Source organism: Dromaius novaehollandiae, chromosome 6, assembly GCF_036370855.1.
Source record: "Dromaius novaehollandiae isolate bDroNov1 chromosome 6, bDroNov1.hap1, whole genome shotgun sequence".
Lineage (NCBI taxonomy): Eukaryota > Metazoa > Chordata > Aves > Casuariiformes > Dromaiidae > Dromaius > Dromaius novaehollandiae.
The window spans coordinates 37,855,098-37,879,756 of record NC_088103.1 but is presented as its reverse complement, the minus strand read 5'-3'; the positions used below and the strand labels follow the sequence as shown (position 1 = coordinate 37,879,756).

Below are 24,659 nucleotides of genomic sequence, written 5' to 3'. Positions count from 1 at the left end.
CCATAAACTGTTAATCACAGGAGAAGAGACTCCTTGAACATGGTGATAATTACATATGTTCACCCTGTGTCTAGGTTTTCAATCAGACGAAACAAAGGAGAGACACTATTTTGGAACTAAGCACTACGTTCCTACCTCAACGCAACAGGCAAAAACTACTGGAATTCATCATGAGCTTCATGGTATTATAGACCACATATAGCACCTTCATCCAGGGACATGAGGACAGGTTTTGAGACTCTGTCAAAGCCTGGGGACATTTGCTAGTCCTTCAGAGTATAAGGTGCCACTGTTTGGGTAAGGCCTTCTCTGACTTGAACCACTGGAAGACAAGTGCCTTCTTACGTATGCATTTATGAGTTTCTTACAGTCCCAATCCTGTTGTAATGCAGTGATACTCAGATGACACTTCGGATATAAGTGATCAGACATGTTGCAAAAAATAAAATAAACAATTAGAATTAGGTTTAAAATGAAGAGTGACATTTTATCAGTGTTATGTTTTAAATAAATTTACTTTTAAGACTGTAACAGATGCACAAATACAGATATTTGTGCTCTGTAGCTAACCCTGACATCTTGAGTTTAGTGGCAAAATTGCTTACGACATAAACAACTTCCATTCCAATCCAGTTTTATTGTTTTAAATAAATGGTTTATAAAATTTTGCTTCGGCAGGATATATACTTTGTGGATAAAGCCATAGCTTTTCATAAATGTTAACATAAATGCCAAAATTCTAATGAGAGTAACAGTTACAAACATCTGAGGATAATGACCATGTAGCAGATGATTGTGAGAATTGATGTTAGCAGACACACCTTGCACTATTAGAGCTGTGTAGTGCAGTGGTAAATTGCACTAATCACTGCTTTCATGAAGAATGTGATAGTAGCAGTTTTGTTTTAATTATGGCATCTGTCCTTCAGCCAGATGAAAGTCAGGAGACGGTTGCTTAAATGTGAATACCTTGTAAAATGTTAGATTATTATTTAATTGAAAAAAACCTATTAAGTTTTTTAATTAACAGGGTGTCAGATTTCTTGGTTTTTCTTTTTTTAAGGGGAATAAATTCTTGATTTGGTGAAATAATTTTATTTTTGGCCCTAAAAATTTCAGCAATAACTTTTGCAACTCTTTGGAAAAGAGTGTTCATGTTGTATTTTGTTGCTGAGCAGATCTAAATTGGCATGAAGTAGTAGCATCTGGAAATATTAAAAAAAGTCATAAACAGTGTTCTTGTGGTTCTGATCTAACTGGTGTATGAAAAGAAAAAACAAAGCGTTGAATGATCCTGTCCTATGAAACAGGACTCCAGTCTTGCAATTCAATCCGTTTGCATGAAGAACTTGCACTGTGTAGAGCTCAGCAGATTTCATTTTGTCTCCATGTGAGTGGAGATTAGGCTGCAAGTTGTAGTCCTGTATTTTAGCACAGCTGATCTAGCTGAAGCAATAACTTGGTGGTACGCAAAGCTAGGTTGCTTGTGAAATGTGTTCTCCTCATTTAGATTGCCTTCTATATGAGGGAAATTAAACATTTCAATTACTGTAATGTTTCACTTGATTCTTATGTCCTATCTTTGCAAGCAGAAAAAGCCCCCAAAATTCATCACGGAATCATGCGGATCTCTGTTGCTTAACTTAAATATGGAAAAGCATACTTGAATCCCAGCATTTGCACTGTTATGCCAGCACAAAACCGATGCACACAATTTGAGTTTGTGGCCAAGGAGCTTGCATTTGTACTGCACATTTGTTAACAAGAATATTTCTGTAAATTTTTTTTATTAAATGCTATTAACATTTGTAACTTGCAGTGTATAGTTTGTTAGCATTATACACTTAAGCACTGTGAGATGCGTGTGTTCTGTCACTAAACCAGGTGCTCTAATACACAAGAATTTCTGAACCAAAGCTATATTAATACAGATAGAAAATGACCATGTAATTGCTTTTGTTTTTACATACTTCTGCTATCTCAGCAGGACAGTGACTACACTGCACATAATTTGTTCTTATAAAGTCTACCAGCCATTTACAAAGCAGTTTCATCTCATTCTAGCTAACGTGCACTTTTTGTTAACCCGACGAATGCTCCACTCAACAGTTGTTGCTGATGGCTTCCATTTAATGTCAAAAAAGACTAGGTGCTTGTTAATAATGAGGTCTCATAGTTTACTGCTCTTCAGTAAATCTGAAGTGTACTAACAGTCAAGATTGTATATAAAAAGAATTTTAAAAATGAAGCAATATGAAGCAATTGAAACTTGAGTTGTTTTATAAAGAATGTTCTGCTGACATACTAGCTATCATAAAACCTAGGAGTAGCGTGGTTACCAGCGTGTTCTGGCTAGGTGTTACAACTAAAGATAACTTACGGATTACCTTAATGAATCTGGTTAATAGAAATCAGTAAGTGGGTAGGGTAATGTGCATGTGAATAAACATTAATTAATCCGTGTAGTAAGCAGAGGGAGGGTACAATTCTAAAATTGGTTTGTTTTTATATGGAAAAATTGCATGTGAAAAATCATGTATTATGAATGATCTATTGCCCCGGAAGCCTTTGTTTTCTGCAGCAAGTGTGTATGTATACATATGTATGCAAGCATGTATATTATGACACACATGACAGCTATGCTTTTTCCTGAAAATGAAGCACAGAATAAAAACTATCAGACTGGAACAGTCAAAAACTAAAACCAACACTTTTGCACTGTATTTACACCTTCAGTGTCTTCTGATTTTGTTAACCTCTCATGTTTCCTTTGCTGATACAATACCAGGTTGAATTAATTTTGATACCAGTAAGGAAGAAATTACTGGCTCTGAATTACCACAAATGTATTTTAAGACTCTCCTCTTGCAAAGACTTACACAAGTCTCGTAATCTTTATGAGCATGTTACTCAGGTGTGCAAGTCTTTTGGGGCCAGGGTCTTTCAGGATAGGATGAATGTGAGACTTAATCTTTCCATATGCATCCTGTCGATCTTGTGTTCTGGTGTGATTGAAGGGTAGGATCCCATGTCCCATGCTGCCACAGCTGCCCACCCCCCAGGACATAAACTTGTTCGTGCGTTTACTTCTGACTCACAATGATGTACATGGCACACCCACCTTCTCTCTGACAGTATAGGGCTTTATTCACATATCTTTGATTAGGAAGCATATACAGTTGAGTTTAACTGCCTGCTCCACAAAGAAGTATCAGAATCACAATTTAAAATACGGTTGAGCTGGGAAGTGTTGTAAGATACAATTGCTGTTGTGTCTCTGTGCTTGTGAGCCCGATACTGCTTCCTTGAGAATGTTAACATGTTTTACTCGTTCCCTGTAATGCTGTGTCTACTGTAGAAGCACAGAAGTGTACTGGAGTTATTTTAATAAATTAAACTTTGCTAATATGACATTTAATACGTTCTTCTAGTTTTTCTTTTTTTTTAATAACCTCTTAAGATAATTCTTTCTATGTCTTTGTCCATTTCCAAATAGCTTCTGAAATTAAATCATGGAAAACTGTCGTTCTAGATACAGATTCACATGAAAGCTGGAGACTGAGAAGAATCTCTGTACCAGTTTGCCCACTGAATATTGGTGGCTGACAGTATCTTCTGTGGGGTTTCATATGCTGAAGCACAGATGATGGCAGCTCTTAAAGGCAAAATACTGGTTTAGGGAGGTTGCCTCTGATTGCTGGTGGCAATTCCTGTTATGGCATGAGAATAATTTAGACTGGCACAAGCAGTTATGAAACACTAAGACAAGGTACAGTGAAGGGAGACATTGAGGCATACTTCCCCCCCCCCCCCCCCCCTGCAGTTAACTGTTAAGGGAAATGTCATGAGCTTTATTACTAGAAATGAGTCTGGGCTAAGGCACAGTGGGGAACATTCCCCTGGTAGGAGAGACTAAATGCCTCTTTATGCAGAATCAGCCAAAGCCCTCTAATGTGTTAAGAAGTTCAGAATCTGTTATAAAATACGAATGCAGGCTACAGCAGATTTCAACTATTCTCTTGCTGTTTGAAGATTTGGAGGCCTTTCATTGTCATGTTTTCATCCGAGTTCTGTATACATCTTGTGCCTTCCAAGAATTTTGTAATAGCAAATTGATAGTTTACTTCTGGCTTTTGTTGTAACTGGATTTGCATTTTTAAAGGTATTCTCTTATTTTATTGCTACATGCAGGCTGTTTGCTTGTAAAGATTGGAGCAGTTTGAGCAGGAATATATTTGTTCCCTCAAAACATACAAGTCCATCTCTAATAGCTGAGCCTGCCTGTGGTTTGTGATTGCCAGGATATCAATCAGGCTCTTTTGTAGGTGGGAAATATTAGAACATGTTTAAAGATGTAATGGGAATGATTAGGTAGCGCTGAGTCAGGTCATGAGCAAAACTCCTCCTCCCATGGTATATGTGCTGGAGCCGAACCATCTCAAAAGATGACTGAGGTGACAGCATGACTCCTGTGTCACTGTCTATTTTTTTCACAAAGCGGAGGTGCCATTTTACTTCTCTAATTTCCCATCCACTCAAGGCTCTTGTACAGGGCTTCCTCTTTTAAGGGCTCCAGAAGTTTTTTTCAAGGGCAGTGGGGGGACTCATTCATAAATCTGAGACTGCTCTCTGATTCTGCAGATTGTTCCTTCACATGGCAATTTCAAGATGACTCGGATAGCAATAAGTATTTGTCAGCTATTCTTACAGCATCTGGCAAATTTGAATCAACTGGAGTGGGACTTTAATATAATAAAGCCTGCATAGATGATGATCACTTAAATGCAGGAGGAGGGATGCTGTTTTACCCTTCAAAAAAAGAAAAAAGTTTAATCAAGTAATTCTTTGAGAGGCCTCTAGCAATGTTCACATGCGAGTGAGGCTGAGAATTAATTGACAACTCCAGGCTGAGGTAGGAAACTAAAATTCAATTATTGTCGATAGCTTGAATAAAACCCAGTTTTTATTGGTGATGACCTTACGTGTTATTCTTTGTGGAAATGTCTTCCTATTTCTCAGTCTTTTAAAATCCCAAATGTCAGATTAAGCATTTGTTCTCCTGTTTTTGCTTAATTCAGTTTTCTTGTAATAAAAGCTTGTCAGGCTTATTTAGAAGGATCACTTGATTTGAGCTCTCTGCCTTGTTCTTTCATATGGTACACCAAGTTTTCAGCAGCCCTCTCTTTTCAAGGTAAGATCCACATTGATCTGAATTGTTGCTTAGAACGTTTTCTTTTCAGACTTTTGTAAATGTTCGTTACACTTTTCATTTGCTAGGTGAGATGTATTGTCTCTATTTAATTTTTCTGTAAGTCAGCTCATCAATTAGTGTAACTGTCCAAAAAGTATCATAGTTGATTCTGTGATTAGAATAAGGAACTTTCTGATTCATGTGAAGAAGCGTGTATGAAATGTTCATTGTTCTGTTGTGCTGGAGGTCAGACTTCAGTGATCATAGAGCAAAAGAGACTTTTAGATTTCATCTACACCTTAATCAGAAACAATTGTCACAGAAACAAAAGCCATGTAATTATTCGTATAATTATTAACTGTACAAATACATGTGTATGTAATTGTGCAATGCAAAATTTCAAGAAAGTATGCATGGAATAATTGCTACAAGTAATTCGGATAAAAAGGAAATTCTCCAGCAGAGTAATAATATTGGTTCTTAAACTGATGGTACTTCCAATCTCTAGGTTTCAAATGCTTCAGAAAGCAAGAATATTTTGCAAGTAAGGAAACTTAGACTTGGAGATCAGATGACATGTCTGAGGTTATGCATGGATGGGTTCATTGACACCTATGAACCTCCTAATTTGCATGTCACTACTTCTGATGCTATCTCCTATTTTCATTAGCAAGTGATGGAAACTTCAGGAAGGGTGCATGCATACAGGTATTAAGTTAATTTTTCTCTCTCCTTAAGGAATATTCACTGTCAGAATGGAAGAATTGCTGAGTTCCACTAACATCTGTTCTAAGGCTCATCTATTCAGTATTTTCTTTAGTGACCTGGAGGATGGAATAGAGAGTACACCCTGTAGAAAGCAAGATCTGGGAGACCCAAGGAGTACACTGAAGGTTCTCATGATCCCAGTGGCAATGATAAATTTTGGAAAGATCTAAAAGCAAAAAGAAGGATGGAGTTCAGGGAAGAGTACCTGGTATTACAATTAAGAGAGGAAAAATTGATTGCACAAGCATAGAAGAAAAAAACTGGCTGTGTAGCAATTCTTCAGAGAACTTGAGTTTACTGGCAGATCACAACCTGAACATGAGTCAAAAGTGACATGCTGTTATGAGAAGGGCAGATGTCATGCAAAGATATTCTAAGCCTGTGTGTGGATGACAAACACAGGCCACAGCTTTCCAGGTCTATTCAAACTGATAAGGTCTAAGGTGGGATACCATGTTCTGTCTGAGGAACTCTATTTGAGGAATAGTATGGGCAATGTGGAAGGAAAAAGCTCTTAACTTTTGTTTTCCTCTCCCCAACTGGAGGCCTAAGAAACTTGCTCCATGAGGAAAAGCCCAAAGAACTGGGGTTGCTTGGAAGGGGGAAGTGGCATAACAGTCTTCAAGTACTGTTCCTGTGGAGAAGAGGAGAATAATCTGGATTATTCCCTGGATGTAGGAGTACCCAGGCTGGATGGAAGTAGTGAATTTGGTCTTCAGTTGCAGTGAAAAGAATCTGCTTAGATATTAGAAAATCTTTTAAATGTTAGCACAGAGACGTACTGAAATGGATGGTCTGGGGAGAGTGAGGTGTCCTTTGTTCTGCATCTTGGGCCCTTGGCTCGCTGTCCCTGACCGTGTCGTGCTGTGTGGTGGCGAGCAGAGTGGATCAAAGGTGCAGCTCTGCCTCCCAGGTCCCAGCCCCTTGCCCTTGCCTACTGCAGACGGGTTTGCGCAGGAGCAGCTTGGTCAGGCTGCTTTGATGGGTCTGGCTGGTTCTTCAGCCTGGAGTCCTGAGATCAGGCATATCTAGTATAAATTGTACCTCTGGTTCCCATTATCATTCGGGAATAAAATATGTGAGGGCTTTATTAAGGTAGCTCTGTAGAAATGTTGATGTAGTGTCTGCAATGGTCAAAAAGCAAATGGAATACCAGGAATGACTGGGACAGTGATGTTTTCTTTTGTTCTCTAGTCCTACGCCAGCGAGCTGCATCCTGAACTCCGTGCAGACACTTCCACTGAAAGGTGTGTAGGAGCCAGCTGTGTTTTTTTGGTAGCAAAATCTCGAGGGACTGAGCAGCGGGTGAGGAATCCAGACTCAGGCATTACCTCCCAGCCTGTTCCTGACCTATTATAAGAACAGATTACAAATTAACTCTGTAATCTGTAAACCAATTGCAACTTTGGCCCTGTGCTGGAAATACTGAAAACCAAGTAATATTTTCTTAGTTTACCACTATCTTGACTATTGCTTTATCTCAAGAGTTCAGGCTCCAGCAATTGTGTCTACCCAAAGACAACAAGATTTATAAATGCCACAGAATTGGCAGAGGCACTATTTTAGCATAATGTGTTTTCTTTGGGAGGCTTTCCAGGACCTTGAATAAATACTTGAGCAAGATCTTCATGTGAGCTCTGTGCTGTGTGGCGACTGCTGTGTTATCAGTACCCAAAATGGCTTGTTAACAGCTGGCTGGACTATGTCCATAAAGTAAATGTCTCACCTTTGATTTATCCTTCTGTTTCACATGAGGCTAAGGGAGGGCTGATTGATTAGTTTTATTCCCCAGTTAAACATTTTGCATGTTATCAAGGCCGTGGAAAATTTTACAGTTTCACCTTATCGCTATATTAATACATATGTTCCCTAAATTTAGCTGAAGCCTAATTTTAGTAGCCTGGTGCTAACTTGAATCAGACTTCCTCTTCTCTGTGCAGGATGGAGAAGGCCAATTAAGCTACCAGTTGGAAAGCTTTAAGAGCCCTTTTTCAGTGTTGATATTTCCCCCTAATTAAACTTGATTATCATGATTCAGCACCTCTGCCTTCAAATCTCTCCTATTTGGGATGGCTGGCCATTTATATCCTCTGGTTTCCACAGTTTCCTCTTCCTGTGCACCGCAGGTTTAGACAGTCATCCTTCCCCTTGTCCTTCCTTCTTAACAGCAGCTCTTCCACCGAATGAGTCAGCTTTCTCATTTAAATAGAGCCTCCAAAATATGAATTCACTTTAAAATCCAGAAAAGCTAATTAAAGTTAATGAGTATTTTGACCTATTTTTTTCTTCCTGTCAGAAAATACTCTTTCCTTCAAAATTAATGAGTTACAAAAGCAGGTGTATTTTTCTCTGTGTTTCCTAATTTCAGCAAGGCATTTGTGAAAGAACTAAATTTGAAGAACGGCTTTGCATTGAACTCATAGCTTTGTTTAGTTTTGAAAGTGCAGGCAGAAAAAGCCTTTTCTTTTTCATGAGGAACTGAAATGTCCATTTTGTTTTTTGCAAATTAAAACTTCGATAAAAGAAAGGAAATAAAAACCTGCAAAACTGGTTTTCCATGAAAACTTTCAACAAAACAATTTAATCTGAAATGTTTGTGATGTTTCATTCAGTTATCATTGACATGTCTTTCATCTCCTCCTCTTTTGGGAGGCTAGAGTGATTAATCCAGTAATACTTGTTTTCCTCAAGTAATGTTATTTTCAGAAATGCTCAAAATGACTAAATGAGATGAATTTGAATACTATGCTGCTGTTCTCAAGAAAACATGTTCTATATAAAGAAATTTTGTTTTGCAAGAACTGTACTACAATGCATGTTTCTTGAACAATATTTTTGAAAACCCAGAGGGAATCATTGCATGTAATAAATTGAACATTCCATCTCTTAGAGATAAGAAAACTTCGATGAGTCTTGGGTAAACATTTGTGTAATATTTAGATATAACGTGAACTAATACTGGTTCTAGGTTTTGTTTCACGTGGACTGTGTATTAGTTTCTGACATAATTGAAAGGAAACATTTCATATGGTAAGATTAACATTTCTTCAGAGTTTTCTAATTCCAGGAAACAGCTTTTATTTCTGTTTTGAAATGAAGATGATGGAGAGGGATCAGCACTCCTATCAGAACAGGAGTTGTAATTTTTACCTGCTCCGCTCTGAACTGGTGTTTCCCAAATCATTTTGTCCTGAGCCCTCTTTGCCAGCCCCGGACACCTCCATTCTTCCCTCAGTACTGCAAACTGTTTCCCTTTGCCCAGTATTGCTTCTTTTTGTCCCGGAGTCTGGGAAAGCTGTCTTAGGTATTAAAGAATTTTACCCCTTAACTAGCTGTAATTGTTAACTCAAGTCATAGTTTAAAGGTAATGCAAGCAAAGAAGCACAAAAATACTAGAAGCTGGTATTTCTGGATATACTCCAGAGACTTAAGAGACAGAATGCTGGGCAGGGGGTCAGTGTTGGGTGTGGGTGTGTTTTGTCTTTTAATCGGTGTGTATAAAGTTACCCCTTTGCTTTTGCAGAGGCAGTAAAAATGCAAAAACGTTGGAACCAATGACACATGTAATTAATTTTCTGAACTAAGTAAATTAAGTACAAATTGGTTATTAATAATTCAAAGCAAAATGCTAGATAAGAAATTGAAGCAGCTTCTTTATCATTTCCAGCCATTAAAAGATTAGTCTGAGCAAGGCAGTCCAAGGCTCCGTTATCTCTTATTAAAGCCTCACTTCTTCATTTATCAAAGCATCAGGTCTCAGTGATGCAGACATTGCTGCTCCAATAACCTGGTGCAGGGTGCCCTCGCCCTAACTCGGCGTAAGCTGGGCGGTTTGGTGCAGAACATTTGGCATATGCTGCTCTGCCTGGAGATAGCCTGGGCAGCTGACACCAGAGCAAAGGAGCTTTTACAGGTTGGTCTGGGGTTTAAATCCATGTTAGGCGGACAACTGCCCAATGGTCACTTTGGTGATCATGGTTATTACTGCACACAACATGAAGAGGTGCGGTGGTTAGCAAAGACAGAGGTAAATCTCCACCTCGGGGCCAGGGCTCCGCTGTCACAGGCCCACCAGAAAAGCGAGGGTGCAGTGGCTGGGGGCTCTGCGCACACCGTGAGTGCAAGAGTTTGTGCCTGCTGCTAGATTCAGCCGAGAGGCAAACGAGAGCCTGGAGGGCTGGCGGCAGGTCAGTGCTCGGGGGGACGACTGGCACTCTGATGAACGGAGGTACGGGCCTCAGCTCCCGGCTGGGTAACGGACCCATCTGCGACCTGGGGACCACCGCTTCATCCTGCATGTCCTCTAGCAAGCCCTCGTTCCCGGGACAACAGGGCACGTAGCTCTTGCCTGCTGTACCCTGGTGTTGGGAGTAGTGCCGGTGGGGACCAACACCACCGGAGTGCCCCAGTCCGGCGCCACGCCAGCAACCCCGTGGTGCTTGGCACGGCCCGCGTCCCTCCACCCTGGGCCGCGCTGCCCCCTCCCTGCCCCCGAGCCGGGCGAGTGGCACCTGTACGGCCCCCCAGCGAGGCCGAGTACAGCGTGCACTGGGGGCCTCCAGCCTGGGCAGGGCCCAGCCGCCCGGCAATGCCGCGTGCAGTGCGGGCAAGCAGCGGGAGGGGGAGACAGGGAGACTCTCAAGCCAGCTAGCTCCATGTAATTTCCTTTTTTTAACACTAAAAATTCAGTTCTCTCTGTTATCATCATGCGACTGTAACAGTTTCCACTGTCTGCCTGGGCTCTGTTATATTTTCTTCATCCCATCTTGTTCTCGTACAGGGGGTTAAACTGAAGTCTGACCACTCCCTAGTGTGTAAACCACACAAGCTTCTTTGTTTGTTTAACTTGCCTGAGAAAACACTCTTTCCCCACTGTGTGCCTGCTGTTTGCATTCAGATAGTACTTTGTGAGGTATGAACAGCCTCTCAGATATGTCAGGGCTATAATAAAATGAAGTAGAAAATGGTCTTTCACAGGGATATATGTAGAAGCCACTTATGTCCGTTGGTAGCCAAATTTCCAGTGACTAGAAAATAGTGGCACGAGGAATTTGGCCGCAGAAGTTTTAACCTGCCTTTTTTCTTGAAGGATTTTGCCGTGTTGTTAGTAAGCAGACAGGGATGGGCCCAGCTCCATCTTCGGTGCGTCCAGCAGGTGGTGGTGGAGCTTCGTCTATGGCTGCAATCGCTGTCCAAGGACTGGGCACCTCCATTGCCACCCCTCAGCCCCCGGGCTGTCCCTTAGAAACAAAACACCATTTCCTTGGCAGCCAGATGCAATATTTGCTTAACATGGAAAGCACTTTGTTTAGGGCTGAATTTATCTGTTGCTGACTGATTTTTGCAATTGCCGGAGTCGGGCTGTGTTTGGCACCTGACACTAACAATGACACCTTGAAGCACCGTTTTTAATGCCTGTGGGCACACGATGGTGTTCGTGCTGCTCCATGAGGCAGAAAATTGTCATTAGCAGCAAGGTGCAGGGGGAGGGAGGAGCTGATCAGCACTTCGCCTCGCCTTCCTCTGGCAACCTCGGATCTAGACAGACATGTTAAAGAAACTAAGCCATCACTTAAAGTCTGCGCCCGAGCACACCTCAGTGCTGAAGTGTCAGAGGTGCAAGATCTGCCTCCTGGGGTGTAGGCCAGTATCAGGTCTTCCTTCCACCCAAACATGGTCCCCGCCAGTATCACAGGACATGCTCCAGAGCTGCAGGAGGCCGAGGGTTGTGTCTTTTGCAGGTAGGTGGAAAAGAGAGGCTGTACCCATGGGGTGTTTCAGAGAGCCTGGCAGGGCTGCCAGCTCAGCTGATCCCTTTGGATCTGAGGCCTTGCTCTGATGCTGGGGGGAACCACCAAAACGCTGGCTGAATGGTGGTACAAGGTGTTCTCACGGCATCCCTGCATCTCATAAATCTTTTGCAAAACACCGAAAGCATTCTTATACTTTTAAAATGTTTTTAAGTCCTTTCCTTGTGAAGACAATGTTCTCAACCCCAGTGTCTCAGGAAGAAGAGTCTTTGGAAGACCGATGAACAGTCTAATTCATTAGCCCACAGTGGTTTTAGCTTGGAAACCTACTGATGCACCAGTGCAAAGCAGATTTGAAGGATTAAGAAAGCCTTCAAGCTGGGGGAGTCAGCTCAGTTCACTTTACTGTGCAGCATCTACAGAAGGATGCGTGGACACAGCCAGTGCCCTGCTGAGTGCCTCTGGTAAATATCCCAGTGTCCAGATGGCCTTGTGGACCCCAGGAAATGTGGTCTGAGTGCATCTGTGGACAACAATATCGATGCTGACAAATCCTGCCCTTTCCTGTCCCCGCTCCTTCATACCAGACAGCTGTTCCTAGACAGCTGGTTTGAGACTCTTCTGGGAACTCATTTGAGTGAAATTCTTCAGTTTCCTCCCCATCCACTTCCTTTCTTTCTGGGTTATTTTTCAGCTCGATCCAAGTCCCAGTCTGGCTCCTTGCACAGTGCCACTAACCTGTGTCAGCACAGTAAAGAGACTGATGGACAGCCAAGTTGGTGACAACCAAATGATGGAGGAAGGTTGAAAGGAGGGCAGGAATACCTTACACCAGTAATTTGAAGGGACCCTCACCCATAAGGCTTCAGGTTTCTGTGATGATTCAGGCAATTTCCAGCTAGCATAAAAATGTTGTGGAGAACAAAGCAGCAACGATAGGACCCATAGGTCCCCTCAGTCCCCCTTAGATCATGTGCAGGGCAGAGCTCACACCTGGGCCTGCTCCTGAGAAAAGAGCAAGAATTGTCTGAGAGATGTTTTAAAGTAAGAAAGCTCATGGCAGTGGCTGCCAACACAGAAATCATAAACACACAGGTGTGTTCTGAAATGGAAAAACTTGCATTTAACTCCCTGCACCTGTTTGCTGCCACCTGACATGATGATGATTTTCATATTATTACTATTTTTATTATTCTGCCACTAAACAGTTTGGGATCTGAATTTGATTTCTTCAGTAGAAATGGCAAAGAATCAATTCCTTTGTCATTAAACCGATTGTGGGAGAAGAAATGGTCACTCTGATGCAAGCTGAACTCTGAAAGAGTTCCTCCCACATCTGAAATATTAGCTAATTCAGCCTGGGGGAGATTTATAGATACTAATGTAACCACTGGAGGGCACCTTTAAAATTCACAACTGCCCTTGTATCAGCTAATTTGTACCTGAATGATTCATTTTGGGCTTATCTTGTTGCAGCAAACATTTCCCTTTTGATTTCCTACATTCCTTTTTCTTCTCACTCCATTATTCTCAGATCCAGCAGCTTTTGGAGCATTAAGGACTGCAGCTCTCTCTCCTCTGCTCCTCTGCCAGCTAGCAGCAGTGCAGTCAATATTACTCTTACAATCAACTTTGACAAATTAATCCTCTTCCCTGTTTGCAAGCATCTGCCTGCTCCTCTGTGCCACAAATCAGCCTAGCTGGTGGCTGCCTCCCCGCCGCTCTTGCTCCAGGTGCTTGCTCTGTAACCCAGACAGGCATTAAGCCCAGCAGGCAATATGTGTATTCAGGGTGAAGAGCCTTTTGCAGAGCCAACTGGCTACTGATGGCAGGACCGATGCTGCTGCATTGCTGCCTGTTTTTATACCACCCAGGTAATTCGATAGGATATGCGGCTAGCTCCCCTGGCTCTTACCTTTGGCTGAGGGAGTGCCATCTCTGGCAGCTGAGCAGATGAAGCATATGAGCTCGCTCTGCGTCTTCCCTGCTGCAGACTGTGCTGGAGCCCAGCCCTGCAGCAGCTTCTGCCTGTCCGGGTCCCAAAGCCCACTTCAAGCCTCAGTGATGCTGCTTGACCTATCCTCGCATCTTCAGAGGTGCTGTAGCTGTGGGGTTCTGGCCCTTAGGAAGCAAGACAGGGTTACGGTCAGGGAGTCGGAAATTTGTAGCTGCAGTTCCACTAGAGCCCAGCTATGTCCTGTGAGCTGGGACGAGGGCAGAGTGAAATGGGGCTGTAGCTCATCGTAGAGAACAAGGAAAAGTTCTAGCATCACCCTGTTTGAAGGCAAAATAGATTTCCTCTCTCTCCTATGCAGCATAGACTACAGTGTTTATAGGTTGGAGTACATTCTTGTTTGCAAAAGTGTCCATCACCTTATCGCTTAGTTATACTTTCCACAATGCCTAGGAGAGTCCATGACAGACCATGAGCTCATTCCTGAAAATAAAAAGTGTAGGAGATAAGTATGCAGAAGAGCAAACATGTGCCTGGGAAGTGGTGGAAGAGTATTGCCTTTGGTGCCAGGCCCTCCACGGTTCCATCGGGCATCCTGGGAGACAGGAGGTTGATACAGTCTGAAGGCAGGCAGAGATCTCAGCTTGTAGACAGCCCAGACACTGTCAAGATTTTTGTAGACGTAGTGGAAGAGGAATGTTTCAGGGAGGCATATGGAGGAGAACAATAGGACAGGCTTGATGGTGTTTGAAAACAAACCTGGCAGAACAAAACACCAAATACTTCTCTGTGAGTTCAGAGTATAGAAATGGCTCAGCACCGAATCAGAAATGTGCTGGAGCTGTCACATGGGAGAGGAAAGGGAAGGAAAGACAGGGCCAAAAATGCTAGCAGTTAGATCAGCGCATGGTGCCCTGGCACCATAGTTCAGGAGTTCTGCCTCTGCCATCACTCGGTTTGATACAGAACAAGGCCACAACCATTTTTAGTTGTCTCCTGGAAGTGGTTTTAGGCATTGCACTTTACAAAATAAAACAATTTCTAAGTTTCAGTCTTATGAGCAGCTGCTTCATCAGCCTTGGTTCCCCATCAGGAGCGAAAGCTGCTTTTGAATCAAACACCAGGAGGCCAGCTGCGAGGGAAAGCCAGGTCTCATCCTTGCCAAGCCTCGCCTGGGGGAATGGGAGGGAAGGATGACAAAAAAGCACTGCTGTGCTTCTGTGCTAGGAGATTGCCTTGGGTTATTCGCTGAGTTATGCCATATGCCATTAAACCATTCCACATTAGACAAATCTGTGCTCTGGATGATTTCCCTTTGCTGGCACAGTTGAGTGGAGATATAAACATACACAAACACTTTCTTTCTCTGTAATTTCCCTCTGCATGGTAGATGAGACCTGAAAAAAATCAACAAGCTTGCAAGAATGCATGTTTTCCTATGGGCTATGATGTTCCTCTAACTAGTGCTTTTGTTTGCCGGCTGAAACAGATCCCTGGTTGCCCAGTGCCTTCACTGTTGTCACTGTGATCCCTGTTGCATTTGTTTGGTACTTCCCTGCTGCAGGGTGGGAAGATTTCCAATCTGCTACAGCCTCAGCTAAGCCATTCTTTTCTTTGCTGGCACCAACAGCTACTTGCAAGAATGTGATATTTGCAAAAGCTAGACTTCATTAAAAGGCCTCGAGAACCTCAGTTTGGTCTGCTCTGCTCTGTACTGGGCTTGTGTTTGGAAGTTTTAAGAAATGAGGTTCTCTAGACAGGTGGGATATCTGTTTTCTTGTTCTGGCAATTTCAACCAATTTGCACAAGTCAGAATAATCACAGATACAGTAACAAGATATAACAGCATTACTATACAATTCAATCTATTTGCTGCCTCACGGTGCAGCAGTCAGGTGGCCCAGCAGCATGCACAGGCTGGCTTGTCCCTCAGCGTGGCGTAGCGGTGAATCAGCTGCCACTTATACTGCCATGTGCCCATCAAAGATGTGAGGGATGCAGGAAGATGTTCAATGAGGTGGTGGTTAGAGGTTACAAGGAACATTCACAGGAGATGACATTTTGTTGGTTTTGCTGTTCATGGAATTCCTTCCTTTACCAGTGTAAATGGTTTCTTCCCTCATCTTTAAATTCTCTGCGTTGTTGGCTTCTGGGCTTTGACTATTTCTGTTCAACCCATAGGGGACAGAATTGCTGTAGGAAACTAAGGGGGGAAAAAATGAATCTTTAGCTTGACCTGCAATATCAGAGAACTTGAAAAATTGTGAGTGTTTTTGTAGAGTCTGTATATCATCACTCTTTTCAACTGAGCATCCTAAATGCTTTATAAATATTAATTAAATCTCATGTGGCTCTTCTGAATTATGTAAAGACAGAATTGCCTCATCCACCAGAGGAGAGGATCCAGAAGCTGCTTAACAATGCGAAACAGCATCAAATGACACCAGCTCAGTGAATAAGAACATAACACCCACGTGCAACTTCTGGTCAGGAAAAAAATGTGAGTGCCTGGACTGTATCTTTCCACCCTTACAAAAAAGTAAAACTGGATCATGAAGGATCATGAGGGCCTCTCTTCCCACACTCTCTTTCCCTCTCTCTCTTTTCGCTCTGTGGGAAAATACTGCCTACCTGGGTAAACTTTATCTAGGGTTAGGGTTTCAGAAAAGTAAGCAAGCTAAAGAGAATAATGCTAATGAAATCCTCTCTCTCTACCTAGTCCTAAGACATTTTTGAAGGATGGCCATGTGCCAGTGGACTGCTGCATACTGACTCCAAGAACTGCTGGAAGACAGGGGCTGGACGGAAAGGATGGAGGTCCTGGGGGAAGGGGGGCAGAGGGGCTAAATGAGCTCCATGGAGCAGCTTGAAGCTGGAAGCAGGACTGCAAAACAAGCACAATGCAGACACCTCATTAGACAGCAGAGCAGAGTGATTTTAGGGGCCATCAACGGATTATCATTGTACTGGGGATGCTGCTGGTTTTGGGGGGGGATTTTCAAGACCATTCCCAGGCATTAGGGTCACTGAGGCTCTCCCAAAAAGACAAGCTAAGAACAAACTGCCTGCCAATTACATTCCTACATACCGAGTACTACATAAATTACATACCACACCCAGGTGAAGAATTTGAATTTGGACTCTAGTTCATTAAAAATTTAATCAAAGTGGGAACTGGCACTTAGTAAATGCAGAGAGACATCAGTTGTTTACTCAAATTTCTCCTCTCCTACAGAAGTGTGTTTTTATTTTCTCTTTCAAAAGCCTGAGAAAGACACTGAAATAATTGTCTCTCCAGGTGAACTTCTCCAGATGTGTCTTTTAAAGTCACTCTGGATTAATTGTTTTTAGTAAGATAACTGCAGCCCAGGAAAAAAATTGAAGCACATCTGCACATCAGGGTTTTTTTTTTTTTTTTTTTTTTTTTTTTTTTTTGTGGTATGCTGGATATAGCAAAGCAATCTTGTAATGTTCAAAAATTTCAGCAAGTACAGAAGACATGGAAGAGCTGTTATCTGTTCTTCACTATTACTGACTGGCTTTTTATACAGAATCTAGTTACTCATAATGAGACACACTTCTTGATAAAAAAAAATCTCTGGGGAATGGTGGGGCAATTGCCCGTTTCTAATAAGTATCCAACAGTATCCACAAGCTAGAGGAATGGACCAACAGGAATCTCATAAAGTTCAGCAAAGGCAAATGCAAGGGACTCACCTAGGTTGCAATAACCCCTTGCAGAAATATGGGCTGGGGGCCGACTGGTAGGAAACAACTCGGCAGAAAAGGACCTGCACGGCCTGCTGGACAGCAAGGGGATCATGAATCAACAGTGCTTCCCCTGGCCATGAAGGCTAACTGCATGGTAAGCTGCGTTAACAAGACTGTAAGTGATTATTCCCCTGTACTTGGCACTTAAGAGGTCGTATCTGAAATACTGTGTCCAGTTCCCCCCATCCCTTCCTCATACAAGCTGCTGTCTTCAACGACCTCAAAGGAGGGTCTAGAGAAGACAGGGAGAGGCTCTTCTCGAAGGTACAGTGATAGGATTAGAGGCAATGGACACAAGGTGCAACAAGGTAAATTCTAATTAGATCCTAGGAAAACACCACAGTGAGGACATCCAAACACTGAAACAGGGGCTCTGAGGGGCTGTTGAATCTCAGCCCTTGGAGGTGTTACAAATTGCACTGAGAAGGCCCTGAGCAACCTGGTCTGAGTTGCCTTGAGTCGGAATGAGGGTGGTGGTAGACCAGGTGATTTCCAGAGGTGCCTTCCAACTAAAACTATTCTCTGAGTCTGTTTCTTCTCAGTTTCTTGTTGGGAACTGGAACAGACTTGAGGAATCCATGTACATTAGTTCTGTAGGCCATGCTGAAATTAACAGACATGAACAGACTTCAAGGCAGTAGGTCTGTGTTGTAAAAGTACCTTTAGGAATTACGGTCATTGTAAGGTCGTAATTGTTTTCTTTTTTGAAAATGTTAAAGTGGAACTGGTTTTCTTATTTTAATTCCTTTCTCCACCACATATGAATTCACCCCTGCTGAGTTTTAATCTACTGCAAATTTGCTGGCTTTGTTTCTTGTACAACTTCTTTTGAAGAGCCCTTGTAAAGAATTGCATGGACGCTGGATAAAAATGAAAGGCGGTTCAAAGCATGGACCTCTTATTCCTGAGAGTCTCAGTACTACCTCTTATTATGCATAGGGAAAATACTGCAAAATCATAGCCATCAGTTATAACACGGCTGAACTGAATCTGTTATTAGCTCTTGCGAGGTATGTGTATTTATACACTACATGAAATTCAAGGGAGAGGAAGGGGCAAATGTGGATTTATTTTTTTTAAATGGTCCCAGATCAATGAATTCTCTGTGAATTAAAAAGACTGACATTATTTTAATGTATTTCATTTTACAACAGTTGTTTTCCTGTACACAATATTCATACAGGAAAACTAATGAGACTGTCTAAGTAAGTGAAAATGAAGTTAATTATTAGGTAGATTTCTCCCTGTTCCTCCTCTGTAGGATCCATCTGTCTTGGGAAGCTGTTGTTTTTTTATGCAGAAAGACTATATAATTAGCACCAAACAAACACCAATCTCACATTACATGTTTTTTTTTCTTCTGCAGGGAAGAAAGAAAGAGGCCTGGGAGTACGTTGCAAAGAAACAAATGGCACTCATAGTAAAACACAGTGTTGAGAGTGGCTCAGCTAGATTATCATTTGGCCCTCCTCAGAGGGACTTTTTGTGAAAAGCAGTATTGGTTTCCAGGGTCCTGAAGTAGGATTTCAGCAGTGATTTGAGCCCCTTGTCTTTATTTCAATTAAGAGCTTTACATCTGGTTAAAAAGACAGAAAACATATATACTCACATTCTTTCTCAGAAGAATTTCTCAGCACATTCTTTCTCTTCTTTTTTTTCCATTTTCCTTTTAAAATAAATACCTTTTGATTTTTTTTCTGTTTCCCCACAGTTGGAGGTGCACCAGCATTTTCATTACAAGCCTGTGGTTCTCTTTTTATAAGTGAACTGTAAAAAAATTGCTTCAGACTTCTAATCTGATTCCTAGGGTCTTCACACATGAGATCTTTTAAAACATTTTATGGATTCGTAAAAATATGTTAGGATCTGCTGCAGCCCTTGGATTAAGTCAGTTGAATCTCTACCATAAAACTTTAATAAATATGTTTTAATACACTTTTATTAGTGTATCTCTTATAAAGCAAATTATATTTCATCACAATTTCTTTATAGCTTTATTTATGCTTATTACAAATAATAAAAAAAAAGCTTGTTCTTTCTGCTGCTTTAGGAATTGATTCCTGACTCAGATTATATCAACACAAGCCTAGGGCTCTCAGAAAGGTTAGTGCATACTTGTGTACCAAGACAACTCTCACATTTCCTTTACTTTGACCTCCCTAGTGTGCTTATTTTAAATATTTCCTGAAGGATTTTAAATTACATCAGTTAGCTGGCAGAGATCTTTAAACAATGTTGCTATACCTACAAAGTCTCCCTGGGGAGGATGGTCAGGCCTGCAGAATACCTCTGCAGAACGTCTGAGGGCATCAGGATTCCAGAAGGACAAAAATCCCAGGATTTTCGTTTGCCCAGGAGAATTGACATGAAGTGAATTATCCATGATATTGTAGGGTTAATAAAATACAACTCTTAACACGACTCTATAATTTTTTTGAAGTACAGAAAGCCAGGACTTTCCCTGCTGGAAGAGAACCTGGCCTGTGCCATTCTGCCTCTGAGAGCTGCCAGCACCATGTCCTAAGACACAAGTGCAGGAAACCCTCCAGTGAAAAAACTGCCCAAAGAGGAAATTTATTCCCAGGTATCCAAGTTCATGGTTGAGAACACAGGCTGAAACACAGGAGAACTTTTCTTGTGTGTGATCTGTATCCTTCAGCACGGTGGCATCAAATGAGCCCAGGCAAGGAGTTTCATTAGCCTGCGTGAATATTTTTTCCGACAAACAAACAACGTGCATTTCCTCTGAGCAGCTTGGAATGGGGTCCCATTTCACATTAACTACTTTACCTCCTTCCTGTCATAAGGATGTATATAGGAGAGCTCTACTGCCCTTTCTATATGCCACTGCATGATTTACCTATTCTACCTCACCCTCTTTCTTTTTACCTGCCCTTACAGTGCTGTTCCTTCTCTGCAGCTGGTCCTTTGGATTAGATGCTGGGGTGCTCGTCAGTTTATGGGAAACATATATCTCAGCATGGAATAGGTTTTTTGGTAGTCTGTGTAGATCTGGTGATGTTTATTCTGCTTCTGAAAGTCAAATGTTCTCAAAGGCTGCCTTAGAGCAGAGGGCCCACAGGATCACATACAGATTGCCAGTGTGCTTCAGGAATGTTTTTAAAGCAAACACCAATACTATCCTTTATTTCTGTGATTGGGAAGGTTTTATGTAATGATAGGAAGTGAGACTCTCTCAGTCACAGGAAGCTGTATAGGGATGATGAGATTTGGGCAATGTGGATGCGCCCTGAATGTGACAGCTGTGCCAGGCTGTATCGTGGCCCATTAATAGCGGGTGATGGTACCCTGTAAGAATTTTGCTTTCCTGAGGCATTATTATTATTTACTGCCATATTTAGGAAGGATTTAGTAATTCTTTCAAAAATCAAAGCCGGAATTTAGAAGTATGTTGTTCTTTTTTCATGTTATTCCCCTTTACCCTCCTTGCAGCTCCCCTCAGAAACACTTGAGTTTTTCATTGCTCTGACAGACTGGGGAAATCCTTGCACTCTTCTATAATAAACTGTGAGCAAGAGCCACCAGGTCAGCCCTCTCCCTCGTGTCAGGCCACAGTGCCAGCTGATGGCACACTGTGGTTGCATCTGTCCTACTGATTTTAATACTCCCCTAAATGCCTCAAAAGTTTTTTCTCCCCTCTTGTTCAGAGTTAGGCACTTGGGTTACCTTCCCTAGCTGGCCTCTGAGCTGATGCAGTCAATGACTGTAAGTGCCCATGAGGAGAGCTCTGGAAACGGCCAGGACACCGGAGGTATAACAAAATTCTCCCCATTATAAGGAGCCTGTGAGGCAGAAGTGCAGAGTTTTCGTATTACCACTTGTTCCATAACTCCCTGGTTAGGAGTTTTATAAAGAAAGGGGATTCTTTTTTCTTGCAATATTGCTCATGTAGGGAATCATCTGAAAGCACTGGATGGTGACCTTGCTAGAGCAAAGATGTGGGAGCAGATTTCTTGTCATCCGAACGAAGAAGAGGGCAGGTTAGGTTACTGCTGTGGGGACTTTAAAATGTCTTTTTGCTAAGGTTGATGAATGCTTCAAAGCAGGTCTCAGGTTTATACTTCTACAGAATATTAAAAAGTACCTCAATGAATCATATGCAGTCTGTGTCAAGGGCACTTGCCCTCTGGCGAAGCTGTTGTGATTGTTGGCTCTGACCAGGTGGCATAAGCCTGAGCACAGAACTAAGGTTACCCCAGAGAAGGACCACAGAGCTGCAGGGAAGTCACAGCACGCAGGGGAGTCTGGTTTACAAGCAGAGACATGTGACACAGGAGCCACCCTGGTGAGTCCCTTCAGTGTGCAAGGCGTTACAGTGCCTTGGAAAGACTTACATTGCTTAAGAGAGAAGGAGTTACCTCTCTGCATCTCTAAAGGGATTGACAGAAGTATAACCATCCTAGCAAATTCCTGTAAAACATCTTATGACTGACCAGGCAGCACCATGGCCAAACAGTGCTAATCCACACATCTAGAACATGCTGAAATGAAATCTGAGGTTTGGAAAACCGCGCTCTTTCAATCATTAGGATAAACATCTGAAAGCAGTGGTGTCATGGGTCCATCGGTAATAAGAATATCTGTGTGTGCTTCTGCTGTCATTTGTTTCAATTCTGGCAGTATTTTACCTGGGGATACCAAGCAGATGGAGAGACTGGCTGAAGGTGATAAACTGATTTGTTTGAGAGTCAGTGAACCCTAGCCACAGATTTCTGCTTGTCATAGGCAAGTGCTTTAAAACTTTATGCCTTAGCTTCTTAGAGCACATTTTCCATGTATCATCCCTGAATTCCCCTCTGACATGCAGCCGTTCCCACAAAGCCATTCAATTAAAGTGAATTTCAATTTGCTGTCCCCTTGAAGGCTGTTACACCAGGATGTCACACTACAGAGAGGAACTGAGTGCCAAGGGCATAGCTAGCCTTCTGCCAGTAGATCTTGGGAGCACGAGGTGTAGGACACTTCATGGATGTCTCTAAAGAAGCCTCCTACCAGGGCTAGCTGAGATGTAATAAAAAGGATTTCTTATTTCAAAGCCCATGGCATCACTTACAGATTGGTTGTAGCTGTGAATAAGTGCACTTATCTGCTCGGAGAGGCAACCAGGCTGGTGAAAACTCTAGAGTCGCAGACAGAAGGCAAATGGAGAGCTTTAAATAAAAAGCAATTAGGTATTTTGATGTTAAGGGTGGCTGCAAAACCATGACCTGTAACCCAGGTTCTGCTGCGAGGTAAGCATATGCACATAAATCACTTAGCATCCATGCCTCAATTTCTCTTTGCAGTTTATGGCTAAAACCACCTCCTACATGGCAGGAGCAACAAGGATTCATTAAAATTGTACTGTGTTTTGAGAAGAGTAATCACAATACCATTGCTACATATAGCTATCATTTAATTTGCTGCTGTAAGGAGAACTCTTGTCAAGGTAATGCTGTTACGTGTGTGTCAGGCTGTCCAAGTTGTTACAGACTTAGCCTTGAAGAATCATCTTAAAGCAGGCCCCTATGCCAGATGTAGGTGAAGCGTAGTGTGGTTTGCAGTAAACCCTGGAGATGGCTGGGAAATGAAGGTTTATGAAACATGGGGTTATCGAACTATTTCCCATTCCACCCCAAGATGGGGATCACTTCCATCTAGAATGGTGTTTCTGATAAGAAAAAGATGCTTATGGACAGGGGTGGAAAAGGGCTTGTGGAAGTGGCCATCCTGATAACTGTCTAGGAGAACTTAGAATTTCCATAGAGTTGATATCTTCTGATGAAAAGGTGTTGATGATCTCCAGTAGCTGCAAAGTACAGGGTCTGACCAAAGGCCTTTCTTATTAACCCTGTTTACTTTAGTGTTCTTTGGATCAGACCATAAAGGTTTAGCTATCAGCTGAGCTAGCAAAAGCAGAGGATCTGTTCGATTATGTTTTCCAGCAGTCAGTGACTTGTTGCAGAGCTCTGTGTGCCTGCTTCAACACAAGTTTTACTCCTGGAGCATCTTTTATCATTCTCCAAAGCCTGATATGTTACCTGGAGGACACTGGCATGGAAATGGTTTTTCCTGACCCACAACCTCAGCTCTAGAAACTGCACAATAAATGCTTCCTGCCTGGGCTGTCTGGGCTCCAGTTTCATTATTAAACCAATTGTGAATATTTCTGCATAACTGGAGGGAGAGAAAGAGAGTTAAGGGACCAGATCCAAGTGGCATGGGAATGACTACAAGTCCATCAGATATAGCAGTAAGCTACCATAAACACTAGTGTAAGATCCTCAATAACAAAAGCTGTCAAAGCCATATTGCAGATAGTCACACAAGAAGGGAATGGCATAGCTCTGACCGAGGCAGGTGTTTTATTCTTGTGGCCATGACATTCCCGCAACTGCAGTATTAAAGAGACCATGTTAAGGAGCAGTTTTATACTTGGATGAAATTTCCCAAGGACATGCAGCTCATTAAATCCTCATCCTGTTTTTTTTCCTGGAAAACAGCAAGTAGAAGAGTTTGGGAGTTACTGAAACAGGGAGACTCATGTGAATAAAAGTAATAAGGCTGTGGTTTCCCTGGACATGCATGTTTCCTTTACAGCACCCTGTTTTCTGTTGGTAGAGTAGCGTACGAGCAGCCTAGATGCTGCAGTAACAACACTTGACGATACATCATTTGAAGCACCTCAGCTGCCCCAGGAGCAAATCCAACAGAAAAACAAGCGTGAGATGATGACTATAAATTAACAGAAAATCCCCTCCCTAATCATAAATTCTTCAACAGTACCCTGTGCCAACTGCCTGCTACTCGGAGTTATCTCAAGCTCCTCCGTACCAGCCCAGTTAACCTTTGCTCCCCCAAATTCAGGCACCCTCTGCATGCCACAACGGACCCTCTGGTCTGGCTCCCTCATGCCCGGACCAAAGCCCCAGTCCTGCCCTTTTGAACTGGGGCTGCATTTGTGCAAGGAAAAGGACTTTCTGTGTTGGCAGAAGGACAGCTCACTTCTCACCTTGCAGGTCAGAAAATTGGGGAAGGCTGAGCATAGGGTTGTGTGCTGGGGTTGCCAGAGTAAGACGTGCTGCAAAGCCTGTGGGACTCTGTGCCCTTTGGTAAATGAATCATCCCAATATTTGTTTTCCTTTCAGGCTGGAGCAAGAAGTGGAAATTTTCCACTGGAAATTTGCCTTTGGAGTCACCCAGATGTTTATTTTCAGTAGCACTG

The 24,659-nt window shown here is 42.4% G+C and overlaps 1 protein-coding gene across 8 annotated transcripts in view; it reads left to right on the top strand.

Annotated features, from left to right (window-relative positions):
* The window catches only part of GPAM (glycerol-3-phosphate acyltransferase, mitochondrial), a 46,220-nt gene extending 42,802 nt beyond the window's left edge, over positions 1 to 3,418 (top strand). For all 8 annotated transcript variants that reach the window (XM_064514222.1, XM_064514218.1, XM_064514217.1 and 5 more), the window contains one exon: positions 75 to 3,418. In XM_064514222.1, coding sequence (XP_064370292.1) covers positions 75 to 191 — 117 coding nt within the window. In that variant the 3' untranslated portion in view covers positions 192 to 3,418. The remainder of the gene's footprint in view (positions 1 to 74) is intronic.
* Positions 3,419 to 24,659: the final 21,241 nt, after the last annotated feature.